The following is a 19,797-nucleotide window of genomic DNA, read 5'->3' as shown; positions in this document are numbered from 1 at the left end:
ATGTAACAATCTAACACATGGCCTAGATAGAACATAGTAAGTACTCATGATATTAGTCATTATTATTATTGATGTTAATATGCCATTAATCACCAAAGGCAGAATTATAATGATGATAGCAAAAATTCAGCGTCAACACAAGTATGATGAAATTAGAATTGTTTCTGATTCATTAACATGTGAGGCCTTTCATTAGAAACTGATTTGAAGCTGTGTCATTCCTCTGATATGAGCCCACATGTCAGCCTGTTTAAATGCTCCAATCCCAGATGGAGTGGCCGTCCTGCCTGCCCCGCAGAACCTCTCTGTACAATCAACCAACATGAAGCATCTCTTGATGTGGAGCCCAGTGGTTGTGCCTGGAGAAATAACACACTATTTTGTCGAGTACCAGGGGTAAGTTTTTTTGCTTCTAACTTTTCTCCCTCTAAAGAATAGTTGATTCCTGGAGGTACAGTCCTCATTACAGAACTCCAGGGGACTTTGTGAGCCAGGGATAAGTTATTTCCCATGATCTGCCTCCTCTGTCTGCATGGGCAGTGAGATAGTTGAAGAAGCAAGGAAAGCTGTCCTGTGGATTTGACACCGAACTCTCTGGGAATGTGAGTGTGTATCAACACATTTTGGTACAGGTTCTTTTCAACAGTGAGCCAACCGTCTAATCCTAAAGAAAATGTTACGAGTTTGACTCTGACTTGAGGTGGATGAATCACTGGAGACACAGATCCTTCGGAGGTGGGGGGAGGCCAGTTTTCCTGAATCAGAGCATGCCCGTAGGAACCAAAATAAATCATGACCTTAAAGGTCAGCTGGACCTGGAGCTAAGCAGGCTCTGCTCTTTTCCAGGTGTCCAGGCTCTGAGAGCTGGTGAGGAGGGACAGGGACACAGAAGGTGCTCAATCTGTTTCATGAACAGTAAATGCAAACTGAGCACTTACGTGTGTAGATGTTCCTCTGGGCTCAGGGGTAGAATAGACAAGGTTCTTAGCTATAGGGACCTTACAGTTAGAAGAGAAGACAGACAGTAAAAAGGGAAAGAAATAAATACACCAGGTCTGCACTCTCCAGTGTGGCAGCACTAGACACAGACAGCTATTTAAATTGAAATTAATTAAAATTCCATTAAAGTGTCTGTTTCTCAGTCATACTAGTCACATTGCAAGTTCTTGATAGCCACATGTGGCTAGTGATACCATAGTGAGCAACTGTGATATAGAACATGTTCTGTTGGGCAGCCCTGTTCTCAGTGGCTTCAGATAGTATTCTAGCCAGAGGAAGCTAAAGGCTGATGAGATAGAGGGTCGACAGTGAGGCTCTTTTTAATTAGGTGGTCAGGTGTGATGAGCACTGGGTGTTATACTGAACTAGTGAATCATTGAACATTATATCAAAATCTAATGACGTACTATACCTTGGGTAATTGAATTTAAATAAAAAAAAATAGGTGGTCAGGGAAGGTCATTCTGAGGAGCTGATGTTTAAGCTGGTGTCTGAAGGCCAGGAAGAGCCAACCAACGTGCAACAGCGGGGGTGGAACGTTTGACAAGTGAACAGGCCGTCAAAGTTCCTGAGCTCGGCATGTGGGAGGAACGGCACGGAGGCCATGGAGAGGGGATATCGTGTTTAGGGGAAGAGTGAGAGAGAAGGCCAGAGAGTCTTACGGTCCACCAGAAAGAGTCTGTATTCCATTCTGAGTGCCTTGGAAGCCACTAAGGAGAGAAATGTCACTGTCTGTTGAGTGATGAATGGTTTGAAGAATGGCAGGAGTCAAAGCTGGGAGATCAGAGAGGAGACCCCAACAGGGCCAGGGATGACAGCAGCTGAGATTGAGGGGGTGCTGCAGAGTGGAGAGGCCAGGACACACCGGGGTTTACGCCTACATTCCCTTGTTCAGTATTAAAAGGACTAAGAAAGAGTGGATGGTTGTTGAGGGAAGAAAGTGGAGGAACGGGGGTGTGGAGCAAATGCTTGTTTCGCTGACCCATAAGAAGTGGGTGAATGAGGCAGTTACTTGCACCTGTCACTGAGCCTGGGTAAAAGGGGCTGGTGCGACGCTGTGCCCTCCTTTCCTTGGCCAGAGAGTATGAGAGCCTGTACACGAGTCACATCTGGATCCCCAGCAGCTGGGGCTCACCCACGGAAGATCCTGCGTGTGACATCACTGATGACATCACTGCTACTGTGCCGTACAACCTGCGCGTCAGGGCCAGCCTCGGCTCACGGACCTCAGCCTGGAGCTCCCTGCAGCATCCTTTTAACCGAAACGCAAGTAAGCGGCTTCTCTTTTTACTCCCCCGCCCCCACTGGGCGTCACCTTCAGGAATCCAATTCACGGAGACTTTCAGGATTCTTTTAGCGTGGACTTGGCCTTGCAAACCCAGTGTATCATAAACACACACAGTCCTAACCGGTCCATTTAAAAAATTACCAGCTGCTTCCCACATGCCCTCTCATTTTGAAAGAGACTTTGGAAATCAACCCTGATCACTCTGTTGGGGTCTGCAGGTGGTGGGGAACACGGAAGGAAAGCCGTTCTGAGGTGGGGAGGTGGAGCTAGGACTGCTTCTTCCTACATCGATAGTACATCGATAAATCTTACATTGCCTCCCATCTGGTGCCTCATTAACCTCATATTTGTTGCCTGTGAGAGCAGCTTCTTTGTGCAATAGGATCTATACCTTTATTAGACTCATCAGAAAAGTCACTGGGAAATAAATAACTGTTCTACAGTAATAGTACCTGGAAAATGATTGAGGAAAAATGTATGGGAAGAATCCAGATGCGTGGCCAGATCCGGCAGAGTGCAAGCAATGGTCAGTGTGTAAAAAGGTGTGTTTGGGGGAGAGCAGGAGTCAGGGCTAGTCACATGGTGAAGGGCTTTAACATGAAACTTGTTGAAATCAGTAGAGCGTAGTCATGGAAGAAGAGAGGGTTTAGGCCTGGTCTGTCTTCTGCACCGATCACTCCGAATGCTGTGTGGAACGTGAACTGAAGTAGGACAAGTCTGCAAGGCAGAGGAAGAGTGAGGAGGGCATTGTCATTCCAGCGGAGCCAAGACTGGTTTTGATCCTAGAAGTGAGGGACAGGACAAGAAGGAGAGGGCACATTTGAGAGATATGGCTGAGTCAGAAAGGACAGAGCTTGGGAACAAGTTTTGGGAGATGGAGTGGGGAGAGACAATGATGGTATCTAGCTTCTAGTTGTGGTCGGTGAGAAGGTCATCCAAGACAGAGAACCCGGGAGGAATAGGAGACTCTCCTGGCTTTGGGCTCTTTGTGACTGAGACTCCCACAAGACAGCACGCTGCGGATGTCTGTCTGGCAGCTAGAAACCAGGCCCTGGGGCTCAGACATGCCAAGATCAGATACAACACTAAAATAATAGCTAAAGGCTTGGGAGCATCCGAGATCGTCCAAGGACACGTTATGAGGACAAAGAGAACTCAGGACAGGGTTTAAAAAGTGAATGGAGGGAAGGGCACCCATTGGTGGCCCAGCAAGTAGCGTCATGGAGGGGAGAGGGGTTACTGATAGGCCTGAAGGAGGGCTCTGGACGGGTCTTTGGGAAAATGGCTTCATGGAATATTAGGGGGATGGTGGTGAGGCTGCTAGGTGGAGGATTGAGTGGAGAGGGGAAGGGGCAAGGCAGGTCCTCTTCTGAGACAGATACAGACCAAAACCAGGTTGAGTTCTGGGAAAGGCAAGGGAGAGGCCTTTGATGATCTCTGTTTTCTTGATGCAGCTGAAGGTCTTCTGCTGTGAGTGAGGACAAAGGAAGGTTTGGGACAGCATCTATAGGAATAGGGTAAGTCAAAGGTTACTGAACACTGTATAAGATTGGGTAGAAACCAGGAAGATTCAGAAGGTTAGGGAGCCTAAGCTGGAAGGGGCTGAGGAAGGTGAAGACAGATTTGAAGGGGAAGTTGATCCCCTGGAGTCAGACAGGTACGATCCAAATCCCAGCTCAGCCACTTGATAGCTGACTCCCTGCCTCCTCACCTGCAGGAAGACCCTCTCTGGGTGGTTGCGGGCACTATAAAAGGTGAAAGGTGTAACTGTTCAGGGCAGTGCTGTCCCATCATAGCTCTCAGCTCTTGGTAAGTGGTCTCTTATTATTGCCCAAGGGATGCTCGGAGCTGAGAGCCAGAGAGCAGAGGAGGGAAGAGTGGGACCACCAGAATGGGATACCAATGGGAATTTTGGTGCCAAATGTGGGTTTCTCTGCCCGAGCTTCTTTCCCCAGGCACTGAGAGGGTAGAGCGGAGTCAGTGGGATCCCAGTGTGAGGTACCGGGGGAGGCTCGGGGGCACTGGAGGGTGCAGTACCCCAGCAGCTCCCAGTACCATCTGTCTCCAGCTCCTAGGAGCCTGGGGCTCCAGCCCAGACCTCTGCCGGGTATAGGCAGCCATTGTTGGAAGGGAAGGTACAGGTCAGATGGAGATAAAGTGCTTATAAAACTACACGGGCAGGGTGTGCGCTCGAGAAGACCAGTATAAACAGGAAGGGGTCTTACTGCAGGAGAAGCTGAGGAATGGGAAGGAGCCTCTGCACCTGCACCAGAAGGTAGAAGATACTCTGTGGGATCCTGGCGCAGACAGAGTTAGCTACGGAGTGAGGATGGAGTTGAGACTCCTAAAAGGGCATTGCATCTGTTCTTTTGTCTGTGAAAAAGGCCACCCCAACTTCGCCACAGGCATGTGAAAAATCTTGTTTTAAGACTCTTTTGAAAAGGCTCTCCTCCTCTTCAGGGGAAGCCTTACTGAGAGCAGAGTTTCCTCACCTTGGGTACACATCCCAGGCACAGCAGAGTCTAGAACCACCTGTCTGGGGCACATCCCCAGGGATTCTATTGTAAATGATCTGTGTGCATTCTGTGACTGGGAGTTTGCAAATTTCCTGAGATGGTTCTCATGGATAGCTGGCTTTGAGATCTGCTCCTATGGAGGCCAAATTCCCCATGCAGCAGAGTCTAGAAATGTGGAAAGACGTGGGCTCAAATTCGGCAATTCACTGTATGACTCTGGGCAAGTCACATAACTTCTCTGAGGCTCAGTCCCATCATGTGAACAACAGGAATAGTGTGTGCCTTCCCAAGCACACAGGTTCCTGCCCTAACAGTGTCCAGAAATTTTCCTCTGAACTGGGATGACTTTAGGCCATTTTCTTTAATTCTATTCTCACTACATCCGGAGAAGAGAGGATCCGTTTAGTCATGCTTACTTACAACTGAAGCTTCTGACCTGGTTATGTTTGGCAGTTGGTCCCTGATTTTTCCAGTTCTCCTGTCTCCTGTCCAGGCAGCTCTTCAAATGCCAGGAAATGCTTTGCTCTCCAAAAACTCCCTCCAGGAACTGCTTTTCCTCTGAGTATCCACTGACTCCAGTGTGGGGGATTTAGCCCAGAACACAGCCCACTGTACTTCCCAAGCCAAGGCCAACCACTGGGGTGGCCCTTCTGGTCCCGCAGTGCTTAGATCTGACAGGCAAGTGTGGATCCGTCCTCAGTAGCCGGGAACTGGAGGCTGCCTGTGTGTGCCCTTCTGTTCTTGGTCTGTTGATGGGAAAGAATCCACAGGGACTGCTGGTCTCCCTGTTTGGGATTCCAACAATGTGAAATATGGGTGTTTATCTGAAGCTTTAATTTCGAGAGTTGATTATTGGAATTTCTGAAGCCCTCTGACTTTCCCACATCCCCATTAGAAATACGAAGTGAAGAATTATTGGACCAAGGATAGCATGGCCAACCCATTCTCGGGCTGCTGATTTCCTAATGCTGGAAAATTATCAGCAGCCAGTATATGTCACTGATCTCTTTGAGCTACAGTGATACACATGTCCCCGCCTGCAGAGACACCTGAGCCCATGCAGGTGTTTGGCAAAAGCATTAAGAAATAGCATCTGCTCGTTTAGATGAGTCCAGGTGAGGAACAATCTCTGCCAAAACAAATCTCTGCCAAAAAAGTAAAAAGAGGAGCGTGGGTTATAAAATTTTAAGACAAAAAAAGATGTTTACTTGAGTGTTCAGTCACCTTTCTTGAGGATGTGTGCTTCCTGAAGAAGGAGCAGAGGACTTGATTATGGTCAAGGAGTGAAAAAAGAGAATTGTACTAAGTCTTTGTCATTAAAAAAAATTTGCTCATCACTCAAAAAGCATTTACTGGATACCTGCTGAATACACGAGAGTATTGGTATACAGTAGTCCCCCTTATTTACAGGGGGTACATTCCAAGACCCCCAGGGGATGGCTGAAATTGAGAATAGTACCAAATCCTATATATCCTATGTTTTTTTCTATTACACATATACTTATGATAAAGTTGAACTTCTAACTTAGTCCCAGGAGGAGATTAATAACAATAACTAATAATAGAAGAACAGTTATAGCAATGCACTGCGAGAAAAGTTGCGGGAATGTGATCTCCTGTCTTACTGTGCTGTACTGGCCGTCCTCCTCCTTGTGAAAATGTGAGATGGTAAAATGCCTGCGGCAGGAGTCAGGGGAATGATGCAGGCACTGTGTACTGAACTTCTGATCACATATCAGAAGGAGAACCATCTGCTTCCCTCCCGATCACAGGTAACTGAAACCCCAGCAAGCAGAACTTCAGATAAGGAGGATGATGGTACAGCTTCTGCATGCGGGAAGTTACGTCCACCACCCCTGACTTCCCTACCACCCCTGCCTATTTCTACTGATGACTTGGTTCTAGTCTCTTAGGACAGAAACCGGTAATGTCTGGAACCGGCTTTGATTCTCCCCCTGTCTTACCAACAGCCATCCTCACACCACCTGTGATGGAGGTCACCAAGGATGGCTTCCACCTGGTTATTAAGCTGGAAGACCTGGGGCCCCAGTTTGAGTTCCTCGTGGCTTACTGGAGGAAGGAGCCTGGTGCCAAGGTGAGGCTTCCAACCTTGGCCTTGGAGTCAGGCCTCAGGGAAGGAGTCACAGACCTCTGAGAGGTGTGTGAGGAAAGCTGTCCCCTGAAGTGCTCACTGACTAGGGGTGGGCTGAGCACAGGCAGGCCTGGGTGCAGGGTGGGAAAGGAGAGATGGGAGCACACTCACAACCCTAGAGCTTCCTATTCAGAGAATTGCCTGGGTCCACCCCAGGCTCAGGCCAGATTTGCTGAAGTATGGGGGTTGCCTCTTTGTTCTAAACTTGAACACGGTATGATCCACTGTATCTTTCTGTTCATTTCTTCTTCCTCCTCAGCCTGGCTTCTCAGCCATTCTCCCTGGCAGCGTTAGGTGCAGCAGACCAGGGTGTTCCAGATCTAGATGATTTCAAAAGCGAGTGAAACTGGCACAAAGCTCCTGAGGGTGTGTGTCTGGGTAGGGTGAAGAAGGGAGGGCGGATAGCCGGAGCTGGAGGTGGCTTGTGAATAAAGCGAATGATCAGCCAGCTGGCCACCCAGAATGCCTTGATGGGGCACCGCCCCATCCTCCTGTGGGATAGCTGGCTGCAGACTGGCTTGGGTGGGATGTCCACACTCCCGGAGTGAATGGCCAAACAGACAGAAGGGCTAGGGCTTGAGCAGGAGCTGAGGGATACCAGACCCATTGGAGACCCGGTCCAAGGTGATTTGCAAAGGCTACTCCTGTCAGCCCAAGGAAAATAGGCTTTATTATGAGTCTGGATAGGATGCAGTAACGGGCTTTCACAGAATCTATGAATAGAGCAGGCCTAGGTTACCCCCTGGCCTTATAAGCACTATGCAGGGGACAAAACACATGTCACCACGTCCTCAACAGGGACAATGGTTTGGGTAGCTTCCCCTGAAAGGTGAAATATGTAGCTGGGGCAAGAAATAACAATGGTTTCCGGTATTTACTCCTGCAGGGTCAGGGCCCAGCGGTAGGACAGGACATTGCCAGCCAGATGGAGCAGTTTGGGGGACAGATCAGGAGGTGGGCAGGAGGGAGCATGCAGCTCGCTGAGATTCTTGGGATGGAGCCCACTCCCTACCCTTGGTGACAGGCAGGGCCAGTGCTGAGAGAGGAGCATGTACCCTGAGTCACTGGGGCTCAGCCCAGACAAGCCTCCACAGGTTCAGCTGTGGAGCACAGGCTTCCGTGGGTGGGTGGAGGTAGAGGGGAGCACAGATGGACGGACGGGTGGGTAAATGGATGAATGTGGGAGGAGACAAACCCCACTGGCCGCATGGCTACTGTGCACTGATCTCCGTGGCAGCACCGGCCACGCCCAGCCCCCAGGCTCATCAGAGCTCTGACCTTTAGGTGTTTGTGCCAATGTGACCCATCAGAGAGGACTTCCCTAACCATTGTGCTTAGGGCCTCCTCCTCCTCCTCACTTTGCCCTGCTGTCTTTTGTTTCACTGCCCCATCACCCCCTGCTGTGTGTCACTCAGGGTCTGTCTCCCCCAGGCAAGCTTCATCAGAGCCGGACTTTGCTTTTCATTGCTGTGTACCTCAGGGCCTACAGGAGACACCGGCTTGTAGGAGGCGCTTAATAAGTAAATAAGAGTGAATGAATGAATGAACGTATGAATGAGAGGGAATATTCACTATGCAGCCCAGAAAGGAAATACCTAGAACTTCCCTTCCTTGGCTCTTTCTGCCCTTTCCTGTCCTGCTTCCCCCAAGCTGGAACTGTTTTCTGGTCTCCTCAAGGAACATGTCAAAGTGGTGAGAAGCCGGGGCATTCCAGTGCACCTGGAAACCATGGAACCAGGAGCCGCATACTGTGTGAAGGTCCGGGCGTTCGTGAAGGCCATCGGGAGGCACAGCCCTTTCAGCCAGGCGGAGTGTGTCAAGGTGCAAGGTACGCATGGCCTGCCGGTCTCCTGGAGACCCGCACAGGCCACAACCCCTCCTGGTGGATGGTTGGCTGTCCGCTGGGGACCTTTGGTTCTGAGTTTCCCTTAGGGTTCGTTTACCTGCTCCCCAGCCGGGAGGGTGTCTGTGATGAAAGTGTGCTTTCCTCTAATTACCCTCCAGGCCAGAGTTCACCCTAGGGCTCTCTGGGGTCCCTTGAGCAGCTGTGTAGGACGCTTTCCTTCTGAAAGTGCCCTAGGCCTGAGGCCAGATGTTGCAAGACTGGTTTACCCTGATGGCAGTGGCCTGGGAACCAGACTGGGCTAGGGTGCCAGAGAAGCAGCCAGAGGTCTGAGAGTCAGACCTTGCAAGGAGGGCTAGGTCCGCTCCTAGGTACCCCACCCCCACCCACCGCTGTATATCACTGCTGCTTTCTGCTGGAAGGGACTAGGTGCAAAGTCTACAGGGACCTCCTGTTTGACTTAATTTTTCTCCCTTCAATTTTTAATATTTATTTATTTATTCATTCATTCACTCATTTATAAGATTTATTTATTTTGGAGAGAGACAGAGAGAGGGCCTGAACAGGAGGGTCAGAGGGAGAGGGAGAGAGAATCCAAAACAGACTCCGTGCTCAGAGTGGAGCCTGACACGGGGATTGATCCCAGTACCCCAAGATCATGACCTGAGCTGAAAGCAAGAGTCAGACGTGCAACCGACTGAGCCAACCAGGTGCCCCATCCCTTGAATTTTTTATAGTCTTAGACCCCACAGTGTTCGAAAGTCCCTTGAAAAGAAACAAAACCAAACCCCATATCTACGATGTGCTCAAATACCACTGACATTTCTGTGTATAACCTTTTCATCTTTAAAAAATTATTATTTAGGGCACCTGGGTGGCTCAGTGGGTTAAGCCGCTGCCTTCGGCTCAGGTCATGATCTCAGGGTCCTGGGATCGAGTCCTGCATCCGGCTCTCTGCTCGGCAGGGAGCCTGCTTCCCTCTCTCTCTGCCTGCCTCTCTGCCTACTTGTGATCTCTTTCTCTCTCCCGCTGTCAAATAAATAAATAAAATATTAAAAAAATTATTATTTAAAAAATTTAGTACTTTCATATGATTAAAAAAGTATCTAAGATACCTGTGGAAACTCTCCTTTCTATTCTTCCCCATCTTTGCAATTCCAGCCTCTCCCCGCTTGGTATTACCTTCTTGTATATCTTCTAAAAGATCTTTTTTTTTAAAGATTTTATTTATTTATTTTAGAGAGAACAAGAGGGCACAAGTAGGGGGAGCTGAGAGGGAATGGGAGAAGCAGGCTCCCCACTGAGCAGGGAGCCAGATATGAGTTCCATGCAGGGCTCAATCCGAGGACCCCGAGAGCATAACCTGAGCAAAAGGCAGATGCTTAACTGACTGAGCCACTCAGGCACTACATCCTTCTAAAGATTTTTAAATGCATAACAGGTAAATGAGAATATTTCTTTATGTATTTCCCTTCTCTTTAGCACAAATGGTAGCATATTCTATGCAATTGTTCCGGACGTTATCCTTTTTGCTTTATATATCTTATAGATTTTTCAGTATGGATAAAGAACTTTCTCATCCTTCTTTACAACCTCATAGTATATAGTTGGGTGGATGGGTAACAAATTTAACAAGTCCTTTATTGATGGGCGTTTCATTTTTCCCAATATTTTGCTCTTATAGCCAGTGCTTTATTTAATTACCGTGTAGATGGATCATTTTGCCGGTGTATGTATATTTGGAGGATAAATTCCTGGAAGCAGAGCTGCTTGCTGGTCAGAGGCATACACGTCTGAATTCGGCCACTGTTCCCAAATTGCTCTGCAAGGTGGTGTGATTGTTCCATCACCGTCCATGTGTAGACACACGTTGTAGTGTTGCACACACACACTGTGCTTGCTTTTTTACAAATATCACATTCATCCCATTTCCACATGGGTTTTCTGATTACTATTTTATACTACTTTTTAAGCCAAGTTTGTTAAAGAATTCAAACAACACAGAGGTGCCTGAGTGGCTTGGTCATTAAGCATCTGCCTTGAGCTCAGGTCACCATCCTGGGGTCCTGGGCTCGAGCCCCATGGTCAGGCTCCCTGCTCAGCGGAGAGCCTGCTTCTCCCTCTCCCTGTCTGCCACTCCCTCTGCCTGTGCTCTCTCTGTCAAATAACAAAATGAAATCTCAAAACAAAAAAAAAAGAATTCAAATAACGCAGAAGTATGGAAAGTGAGAGGTCCATGTTCTCCATTCTCCCCCACACCACTCGGGAGGTTTCCTCTGGCAGGTCTGACATTTAATCTTCCCATCATTGTGTGATACCAATGCTCACAGGCACAAACGGGACTGTACCGGGCTTACCATTCTGCAGCTTGCTTGTCTTCACTTAGAAGTACATGTGAACATCCTTTCATGTTAGTATATGTGGATCAACCTCATTTTTTTTTTAAAGATTATTTATTTATTTGACAGGGAGAGATCACAAGTAGGCAGAGAGGCAGGCAGGCAGAGGTAGAGATGGAGGGAAGCAGGCTCCCTGCTGAGCAGAGAGCCCCATGCGGGACTCGATCCCATGACCCTGAGATCATGACCCAAGCCGAAGGCAGCAGCTTAACCCACTGAGCCACCCAGGCACCCCTACAACCTCATTTTTAAAGAAGATGCATAATAAGTGAATTTATCAATGTGCCAAAATATATGTAACCATCCTCCTACTAATAGGTATACTCTCTGCTTTCCAGTCTTGCCACTACATCGTGAACAAATTTGTGTATATCCCAATTCCTGTTTCAGTAGCTGACTCCTTAAACTGCTATGCTGGTATCTCATAATATGTCAAACCATCTATCAGGGGGTATTTAGATCATTTCTATGTTTTAGGTCATTTCTGCTTGCTTTTGATGACGATGTTCATTGATTGATTGATTCATTCACTCAGTGACTACTTACTGAGCATTGACTGTGCCAAATGCTGGCCTAGTCACTGGAATGGGGATGCAGCAGGGAAGTCCCTGGCCTCATAGGAGCTTATTGTCTAGCTGGGGAGACAGGCTACAAACCCGTAAACAAACAAGATGGTTTCACTTGGTGGTCTGTGCTGTGAGCAATGCACACCAGAGCACACCTGGAGGGGGAGGTCTGCCACTTTGGGTGGAGAGACAGGTGGCTTGTGAGGCTGTCGCCCTAGTCCGCATGTTGCTAGGAACTGCTCTATGCATATAATTTTTTCCTTCCTCGAATTTCCTTTTTGGAAGCCACTCAGAGAAGTAAATGAAAGGGTATGGACATCTGTTTATCTCTTGGTGTGTACTGCCAAAGTATTGTCCAAAAGCACTGAAACGAAGTACGGGGCCCCCGCCACCTCTGTGACGTCACCATCTTCTGGGCCTCCTGGGCTGTGCCGCCCTTCACGTGGTCGTGAGCTCTCCGACCTGGGGGACTGCAGGAGTTGCTCCACACTACATCGAGCAGAGAGATGGGAGCATAACCTGTCACCCCTTTTGCATCTCCAGATGCTCGCACTTGGCACTTTCTGATACTTAGTAGGCCGACCCTGGGTTTTGGAGCCCGCGTGATCTGTGTGACCTTGGGGAAACATAATGATAACAGGGGCTCGATATCGCAGTTACAACGTGACTGGTGTCTGAAGTCAGGATTTTCCTCCACAACGTGAGTCAATGCCAAGAGCAAATTGTGAAACACATTTTGTTTTCAGTTACCACCCAGCTCCCTTCTGGGCTGTTCTCTTCCGGCACCTCCCCCCATCTTGTCGGGGGCCTGGCACTCTGCCTTCCTCCCGGCAGCTGCGCCAAGGTACGTGCTAACACAAGGAGTGGCTCAACCCATGATGCTCCTCCCTTTCCCTTCCCAACAAAAAGATTGCAATCTCCCCTGGGGCTTTCTGGAAGCAACGCCTTCATCTGGATTCTAAAAAAAATGGTTTTAATGGCGATAATTTGATAATTTTCGTCACTAAGGCGTATATCAAATCTCGGGATGTTGGCATCTGCCAGCTTGGCCGGCGTGCAGAGCCAACTCCAGGAGAGCAAGAGAGGCCGGAATGGGTAACTTCATCTTCACTATTGTCTCCTAAGCCCACCCTTATCTTTTCATTTCCAGGAGAGACCCTCCCGCTGGCGCTGGCCCTGTTTGCGTTTGTTGGCTTCATGCTCATCCTTCTGGTGGTGCCCCTTTCCATCTGGAAAATGGGCCGGCTGCTCCGGTACTCCTGTTGCCCCGTGGTGGTGCTCCCCGACACCTTGGTAATGCTCTTCTTTTTTTCTTTCTTCGGCACGACCCTGACCAGCATCAGTTTGAGCCTTAGTCTGGTATGGGCACGCACTTTGTGAGGCTTTACAAGCATTTGCACAAAGAGAAGGGAAGAGGATTTATAGGGATTCACTTCTAATCAGTGGGGCTGGGAGAGAAGCCCCTTCTCTGGGGAGTGGTGATCTCCCTCAGGCTCCCGTCAGGCCACTGGTACGTGCCCTTAGGACCGGGCACTGCCAAGACGGCAGGTGTGTTACACCAGCCAGGATGCTCGGCATTTCAAGAGTCACACGCAGCCTTCCTCTTCTAGACTGGCCTGCAAGGGTTCTGTCTCTTGCTGTAAGTAAAACAGCAGCTACACCCAGTAGTATGTTCCACCCAGCATACTCAGTTAATATGCCAAGAGCCTCATTGGTTCCCAGGGCAAAGTGCATGTGTATGAAGCCTGCACCAGGGACACTGGGCCACAGGTTTGAGTCTCCAGGGCAGACAGGTCCTATGCCCACCCCAGGGTGGGAGAAAAGCAAAAGCAGGCTTCCAACAGCTCCCTTTGTTCCATTTTCCTACCTCCTGTGCCCTCCACCCATCCCCAGACCTCAATACTTGAAGCAGGACAAAAGAAAACAAAGTAACAACAAACAAAACCAGTCCCATCCGGGTCAGGCAAGGATTTCTCACAGTTCTCTCCTGGGAAGAGGAGTTTGCAGGCGGCTTCTCAGAGGCAGCTAGAATCAGAATGTCCCCCAGTTCCTTATCAGCCTGGGGTCACTCTGGAAGGAGTCTCACTCTTGTGATATCTTCATGGCCCTTAGGAGTGCAGGCTGTGTTCTCCCTGCACAAGGGTGTAATCTTCCCCATGACCCTCTCTCAGGACATCTCTTCACCTTGCTATCCTAACGCCCGCTCTCTCTTTCCGGCGCTTGTATGGAGTCCTACCTTTAGCTGATGCTAGTGCAGAGTTAAGCACCAGGCATTGTTCTTTTTTTTTTTTTAATTAATTTTTAAAATTTTTTATAAACATATAATGTATTTTTACCCCCAGGGGTACAGGTCTGTGAGTCGCCAGGTTTACACACTTCACAGCACTCACCATAGCACATACCCTCCCCAATGTGCATAACCCCACCCCCCTCTCACCAGGCATTGTTCTAAGGCTTGACGTACATCGACTCGTTTCGTTTTTCCTCTTCCATCATTGCTTACCCATGTGCATTTCATCAGCGCCCGCCAGCCTCTCTGACTGATTCAGTGTTCACTGCTAACTGGGAAGGCACCGTGGTATGGCGAACACAGTGGGGCAGGGTGGGCCTTTCCCCTTCTTCAAGAACCCCAGGGCTCAAAGTTGCCAGGACCATTAAAGGGTGTGTATTCTCCATTTGTTGGAGTGTTTCATAAATATCAGTTGGGTCAAAGTGTTTGATGATCCTGTTCAGTGATTTTGGTAGACCTCTCTTAGTCATTGCGAGGGAAAACACATAATCACTAGCCAGGAGTGTGGATGTGTCTGTTTCTACGTTTGTCAATTTTTCCTTCATATGTTTCGATTCCGTTTCGGTTGCATGGATTGTTCTCAGGTCTTCTTCAGTACTTGAGTCTTTTATCATCACGAAATGTCCCTCTTTATCTCTGGCACTATTCCTTACCCTGCTATCAATATTGCTCCTCACTGTTTACTGTCTGTGTGACATATATTCTTTCCATATTTTTAGTCTACACGTATCTGTGTCCTCATATTTAAAGTATGTCTCTTGTAGCAGCATATGTTGGTCTTAATTTTTTTTTTTAAATAAACCCATTCCAATAATCTCTGCCATTTAATTGGAATGTTCAGTCCATTAACAGTTAACCCCGATCCTCTCACTTTCTGACTTTTGTGTTTGTACCGGAATTTGTCAGTATTGTGGCACGAAGAGAGAGACTTGCCCTCCGACAAGGAACTGTGAAACTCACCCAGTGACATTACCGCCTTCCAGGTGTCAACTTTTGGTTGCTCGGCAGCGCCTTAAGGAAGTTGATTTTATATTCTGATTAGTTTTTATTTATTTTTATTTTATTAAAATTTTTTAAAAATTTTTTATTAAATATAATGTATTATTAGCCCCAGGGGTACAGGTCTGTGAATCGCCAGGTTTACATGCTTCACAGCACTCACCAATATTTATTTTTATTTTTAAAAAATATTTTATTTATTTATTTATTTGAGAGGGACAGAGATAGCGAGAGAGAGCACAAGCCTGAGGAAGGGGAGAAGCAGGCTTCCCACTGAGCAAGGAGCCCCACGCGGGGCTCGACCCCAGGACTGAGCCGAAGGCAGTCACTTAATGACTGAGCCACCGAGGTGACCCTTGACGAGTTTTTAAAATTATTATCTGTAGGAGGATTGGTCTGATTGGGACTCCTCCACTGCAGCAGTCCTGGACCAACCCAGAATGATGGGAGGGGAGCATCCATGGCTGAGGTGGTCACAAGCCCTTCTTTTCCACATGTGGTGAAAAAATTCAGCCTAACTCCATCAGTTAGTTACCTTTTGTGGTTTTCCTCTCAACTCAGTTAATCATGCTTACCCTCTGTTCTCAGGGTGTTCCATTCCTAACACCCTCTTGCATTTTTCCTCTCTCGGGTGCACACTCAGCAGCCCGGCAGAGGTTCCTCCCTGCCTCAGGATCAGGGGCACTAGCACCCTTCCAGGACCCAGGGACAGAGCAAAGAGCTAGGGAGAAAACCATGCGAAGGGTCATTTGCTTAGAGAATTTCAGGTGCATAAGAAGAGTCCTCATATGGCAAGAGCTCCTAGGGATCCTAATGGAGTACAAGCCACACCCTAAACATAGCTTTTGGAGAAAACCAATTTTAGAGGAGACCAGAAGCAAGGATATTCTGTAAGAAGTGTGGCCACTTCAATCTGTGGAAGATAGACACCATTACCCTTGATTAGATTAGCTTTTGCTTTTCTGTTATCTTTACCAGCCTCCCTACATTGTCATTTCTTTCCATAAGGTTTTTCATTTTTATTGGTTCTCCCTCAATTTATTAAGTGGACAATCTCTCTGAGTATATGTATTTCCCACAGTGCCGTATGAGAAATTGAGCACGAGTATCCATTACACCCAAACAGATTCTGGAGCTGTACATCCCACTACCCTCTGCTCTGCCTCAAACTTGACTTTAGCACAGCCTAGCTTCACTTCAACATTTGCCTTAGCGAGAGATAATCCTCTAAGGTAACTTCCAGCCTTCCTTGCAAAAACCCACGCATCTTTCTGATTAAACCATGGGAAATTACTAAGTGGAAATCCTTGACAATTTTTTGAAAATCCCTATTGACTTTTTAAGTGTTTAACTTATCTGTTTGGATTAGACATCTCATGTCTACATCTATAATTTCACGGTTGGTGATGGTTTCCCTCTGAAGTACACCACTAAGATTTTCTATCCATTCAAATTTATATCACCAAGTAACAGTCTAAAGCAAAAATATATATGCAAAGAAAATCATATCGAGAATGCTCAGTATGTAGTCTCTATTTTAAAGTATTATTTCTTTTCCTTGTCTTTCATCCATAATTTCTTTATGGGGATAGAGGCTTTGGTGCTAAGGGGTCTTCCTTTCTTTTCTGTGACTCACTTTATTCTTTCTCTTTCTGCTGTCCCAGTCCACTGCAATGTAGGTAGCAAGATGGCCCCAAGTTAGTCATTCTTCAACGGGTTGTTTGAAGTTTGGCTTTGTGTACTTCATAGAAGGTAGAGTTTGTGAGCTCAGATGCCTCTGGGGCCCAGACAGGTATGAAAAAAGTAAAAAAAGGTGCACTGCAGTGAGCATAATTGGATAGGGGAGATGGTGGGGACCATGGCGAACATGTTTCGGCTAAAGAAGGCAGCTGTTTTTCGGTTCCAGCAATTTGTTGCTGAGAGGAAATGTGAGCCAATGCTACCGGATCTGTAAGGTTGTTTTTTTTTTAAAGACTTATTTATTTTATATATATATACAGAGAGAGTGCGTGCGTGTGTTGGGGAGGGGCAGAGGTAGAGAGAGAGAATTGCAAGCAGACTCCCCACTGAGCACAGAGCCTGATGTGGGGCTTGATCTCATGACCACAAGATCATGGCCTGAGTGGGAGTCAAGAGTCAGATACCCAACTGACCAAGCTACCCATGCACGCAAGTTTTAAGTGAGAAACCAGAAATCAAAACGTTTATGAGAAATCTCCTGATTTTTAAATGTTGAAAATAATTCAAATAAAACCAACAGAACTTTGCTTGGAAGTTTATTCTAACCTACGGGACAGCAGCTGCAGACCTTCTGAACGTCTGAGTCATGTTTTATTTTCGTGTTCCAGATCTACACCGTCCAAATATGGTAGCCACTCTCCACATGTGACTATTAAGTACTTGAAATGTAACTAGTCCAAATTGAGATGCACTCTAAATATAAAATACACAATGGATTTTGAAAAACTCCTTAATATTTTTATATGGACCATAAGTTAAAATAATATTTTAATAGTAAAATGCATTAAAATTAATTTCACCTGTTTCTTTTTACTTTTTAAAATGTGCTACTGGAGAATTTTAATTTGCACGTATAGCTCAAATTAAGTTTCCACTGGAAAGTACTTCTCTAGAGTTTAAAAAATAATCAGATATAATCACCGCAGATTTAGGTAGCTGGTATCCTAAGGATCTGACTGGACCAGCAGCCGTGAATTGATGGTGGGCTCCGCATTGACACTCCTCCTGAAACAGGGGTTAGAATTGTCTTTGTGGTTTTTGCTGCTCGAAAGCTGAGCAGGTAGCTGGGATTTTTGCAACACTCTCTGTCCTTGCGGCTACCACTCTACCATCATATAATACTAGCATTCCTCTAATGAATATTAATGAAAATGATTTTTTTAGAAAATAACCAATTCACCCCAGAAGTTAATCAGCTGCAGAAGAGAAGAGGTGGAACCCTGTGCCACAGCTGTGCTGTCTTCTGAGGAACCCTTCAGGGCCTGGCTTTAGCAGCCTTGGGGAGGGCCCAGCTGAAACTGAGACTCCGGTTGGCACAGCACAGCCGCCATGAGGGGAAAGGCCCTGTATCTGTTTTCCTCCACGGACAGAGGACAAGAAAAGCAAGAGCCTGGTGTGTCCATGTCTCGAGGCAACTGTCAGAAGCAGACTGGTTTGGCGGACAAAGCAAGAAGTGGGGGTCAGGAGATGTGACCTCTAGAACTAGATCTGTCTGCCGTTCGCTGACTGAATGACCCTGGAGAAAGGGGTTTGGTTTCTCTAATCCTCAGCTTTCTCATCTAGAAAGGGGGAATTGAACATACAACTGTCAGACCACTGTATCTCTCTGGCCCTCGCAGAGATTCGGGAAACTGGCAGCACTGTACATTGGGATTGGTTCAACTTTTCAGCAGAGCAGTATATAAACTGCAGCGAGAAAGATAAAAACTCTACACCAGTTGGCTTGGAGAGCCACTTTCCTAAGGGAAACCTTGGTGGGGAAAGGAAGGATGGGTACAACAGTGTTGACTTCACTTCAAACCAAATGTCTGCGCAGAGGTCCATGGCTCAGCCAGTGCTACAACACATGACCTAGAAGGAGGTCATAGGCCCATGGAAAATGGGCAGCGCTGTGCCTACAAAAGATATTGTAAAGGGTAAACAACACACGCACACTGAGGGCAGCAGGTAGAATGTATGTGTATGAGGAGAGGAGAATGCAGAAGGATGTTGATAATAAACGTGGTGTTTGCTGTGTTCCTTTTACCTGTAGAGTTATTAAAGTATAGAATTAAAAATAAAAACGGGTCACCTTCGGTAATCCTTTTGGTTTCTTCCAAAAAAGTGGTCTTTGGGATTCTGTTTACATCATCAACCTTGTGTCCAGGGAGGCTCCTGAAGGCCACCATTGGCCAGGAGTTGTGGGGGTGACCCCAGGTAGGGGATGCGGCAGGGAAGGAGAACCCTGACCAGTGCAGCTGGCTAAAGCCTCACCTGGTCAGGCTGCTCCACAGGGAATCCCTTGGGGTACCTCTCCTCCCTAAGACAGCTCACTCAGGGTGTCCTCAGTGCCTTCTAGCATGTTCATCCGGGACCCATTTTTGGAAGCCTCTTCCTGCCCCTCTCCCAACCAGGTGAGGAAGAGTCAGGCCTAGGGAAGAAATGGAGAGGTGAGTCTCTGGAGAAGTGAAGGGATTAACGGGCAAGGCCTATGCGTTCCTTCTTAGCCCCCAGCTTGGGAGCCTCTGAGTGGTCTGTCTCCACACCAACTTCCAGGACCCTTTCCAGCCAGCCCAGAGGTGGGGACCATGTAATTACTTCAACCAGGTGTTTCTCCTACAAGAGAGAGGCCTACAACCCCCCTCTCTACCCCAGTGGGGTCTCAAGGAGCCAGAGGGTATGCTCTCCGGAAGGATGATGCTGTCGAAGATCTTTCCTTTGTACCATTTTGCATGCTTTTGTGTTGTTGGATTTCTTCATGAAGAGTATGTGTTAATTTTATATTTAGCCTAAACTGGACATATTTTCAGTGTGCAAAAATAAAGGCTATACTACTGTACTGGTCATCACTCTCCCTTGTCCCACTTCCTTGCCCCTCCCCGCTGGGGCTGTTGTCCCTCTGCCACCTGTCCAGGACTAGACCCCAGAAATCACCCTTGATGTCCCCCTGCTTGAATCCCTCTCACAATTTGTCCCAGTGCTCATCCATTTCTCCTGGCATATATATGTAGATAAAAAATTATCTC

The 19,797-nt window shown here is 47.5% G+C and overlaps 1 protein-coding gene across 1 annotated transcript; it reads left to right on the top strand.

Annotated features, from left to right (window-relative positions):
• Positions 1-238: 238 nt before the first annotated feature.
• Positions 239-19,580, top strand: IL20RB (interleukin 20 receptor subunit beta). Its single transcript, XM_046002285.1, has 6 exons — positions 239-396; positions 2,079-2,269; positions 6,774-6,898; positions 8,633-8,783; positions 12,914-13,056; positions 17,957-19,580. The coding sequence occupies exons 1-6, from the start codon at positions 239-241 to the stop codon at positions 18,062-18,064; spliced, it is 876 nt and encodes a 291-aa protein (XP_045858241.1). The 3' UTR covers positions 18,065-19,580.
• Positions 19,581-19,797: the final 217 nt, after the last annotated feature.

This window comes from Meles meles, chromosome 4, assembly GCF_922984935.1.
Source record: "Meles meles chromosome 4, mMelMel3.1 paternal haplotype, whole genome shotgun sequence".
Taxonomy (NCBI): Eukaryota; Metazoa; Chordata; class Mammalia; order Carnivora; family Mustelidae; genus Meles; species Meles meles.
The sequence above is the reverse complement of the archived record's forward strand: the minus strand, read 5'-3'. Positions and strand labels throughout refer to the sequence as shown.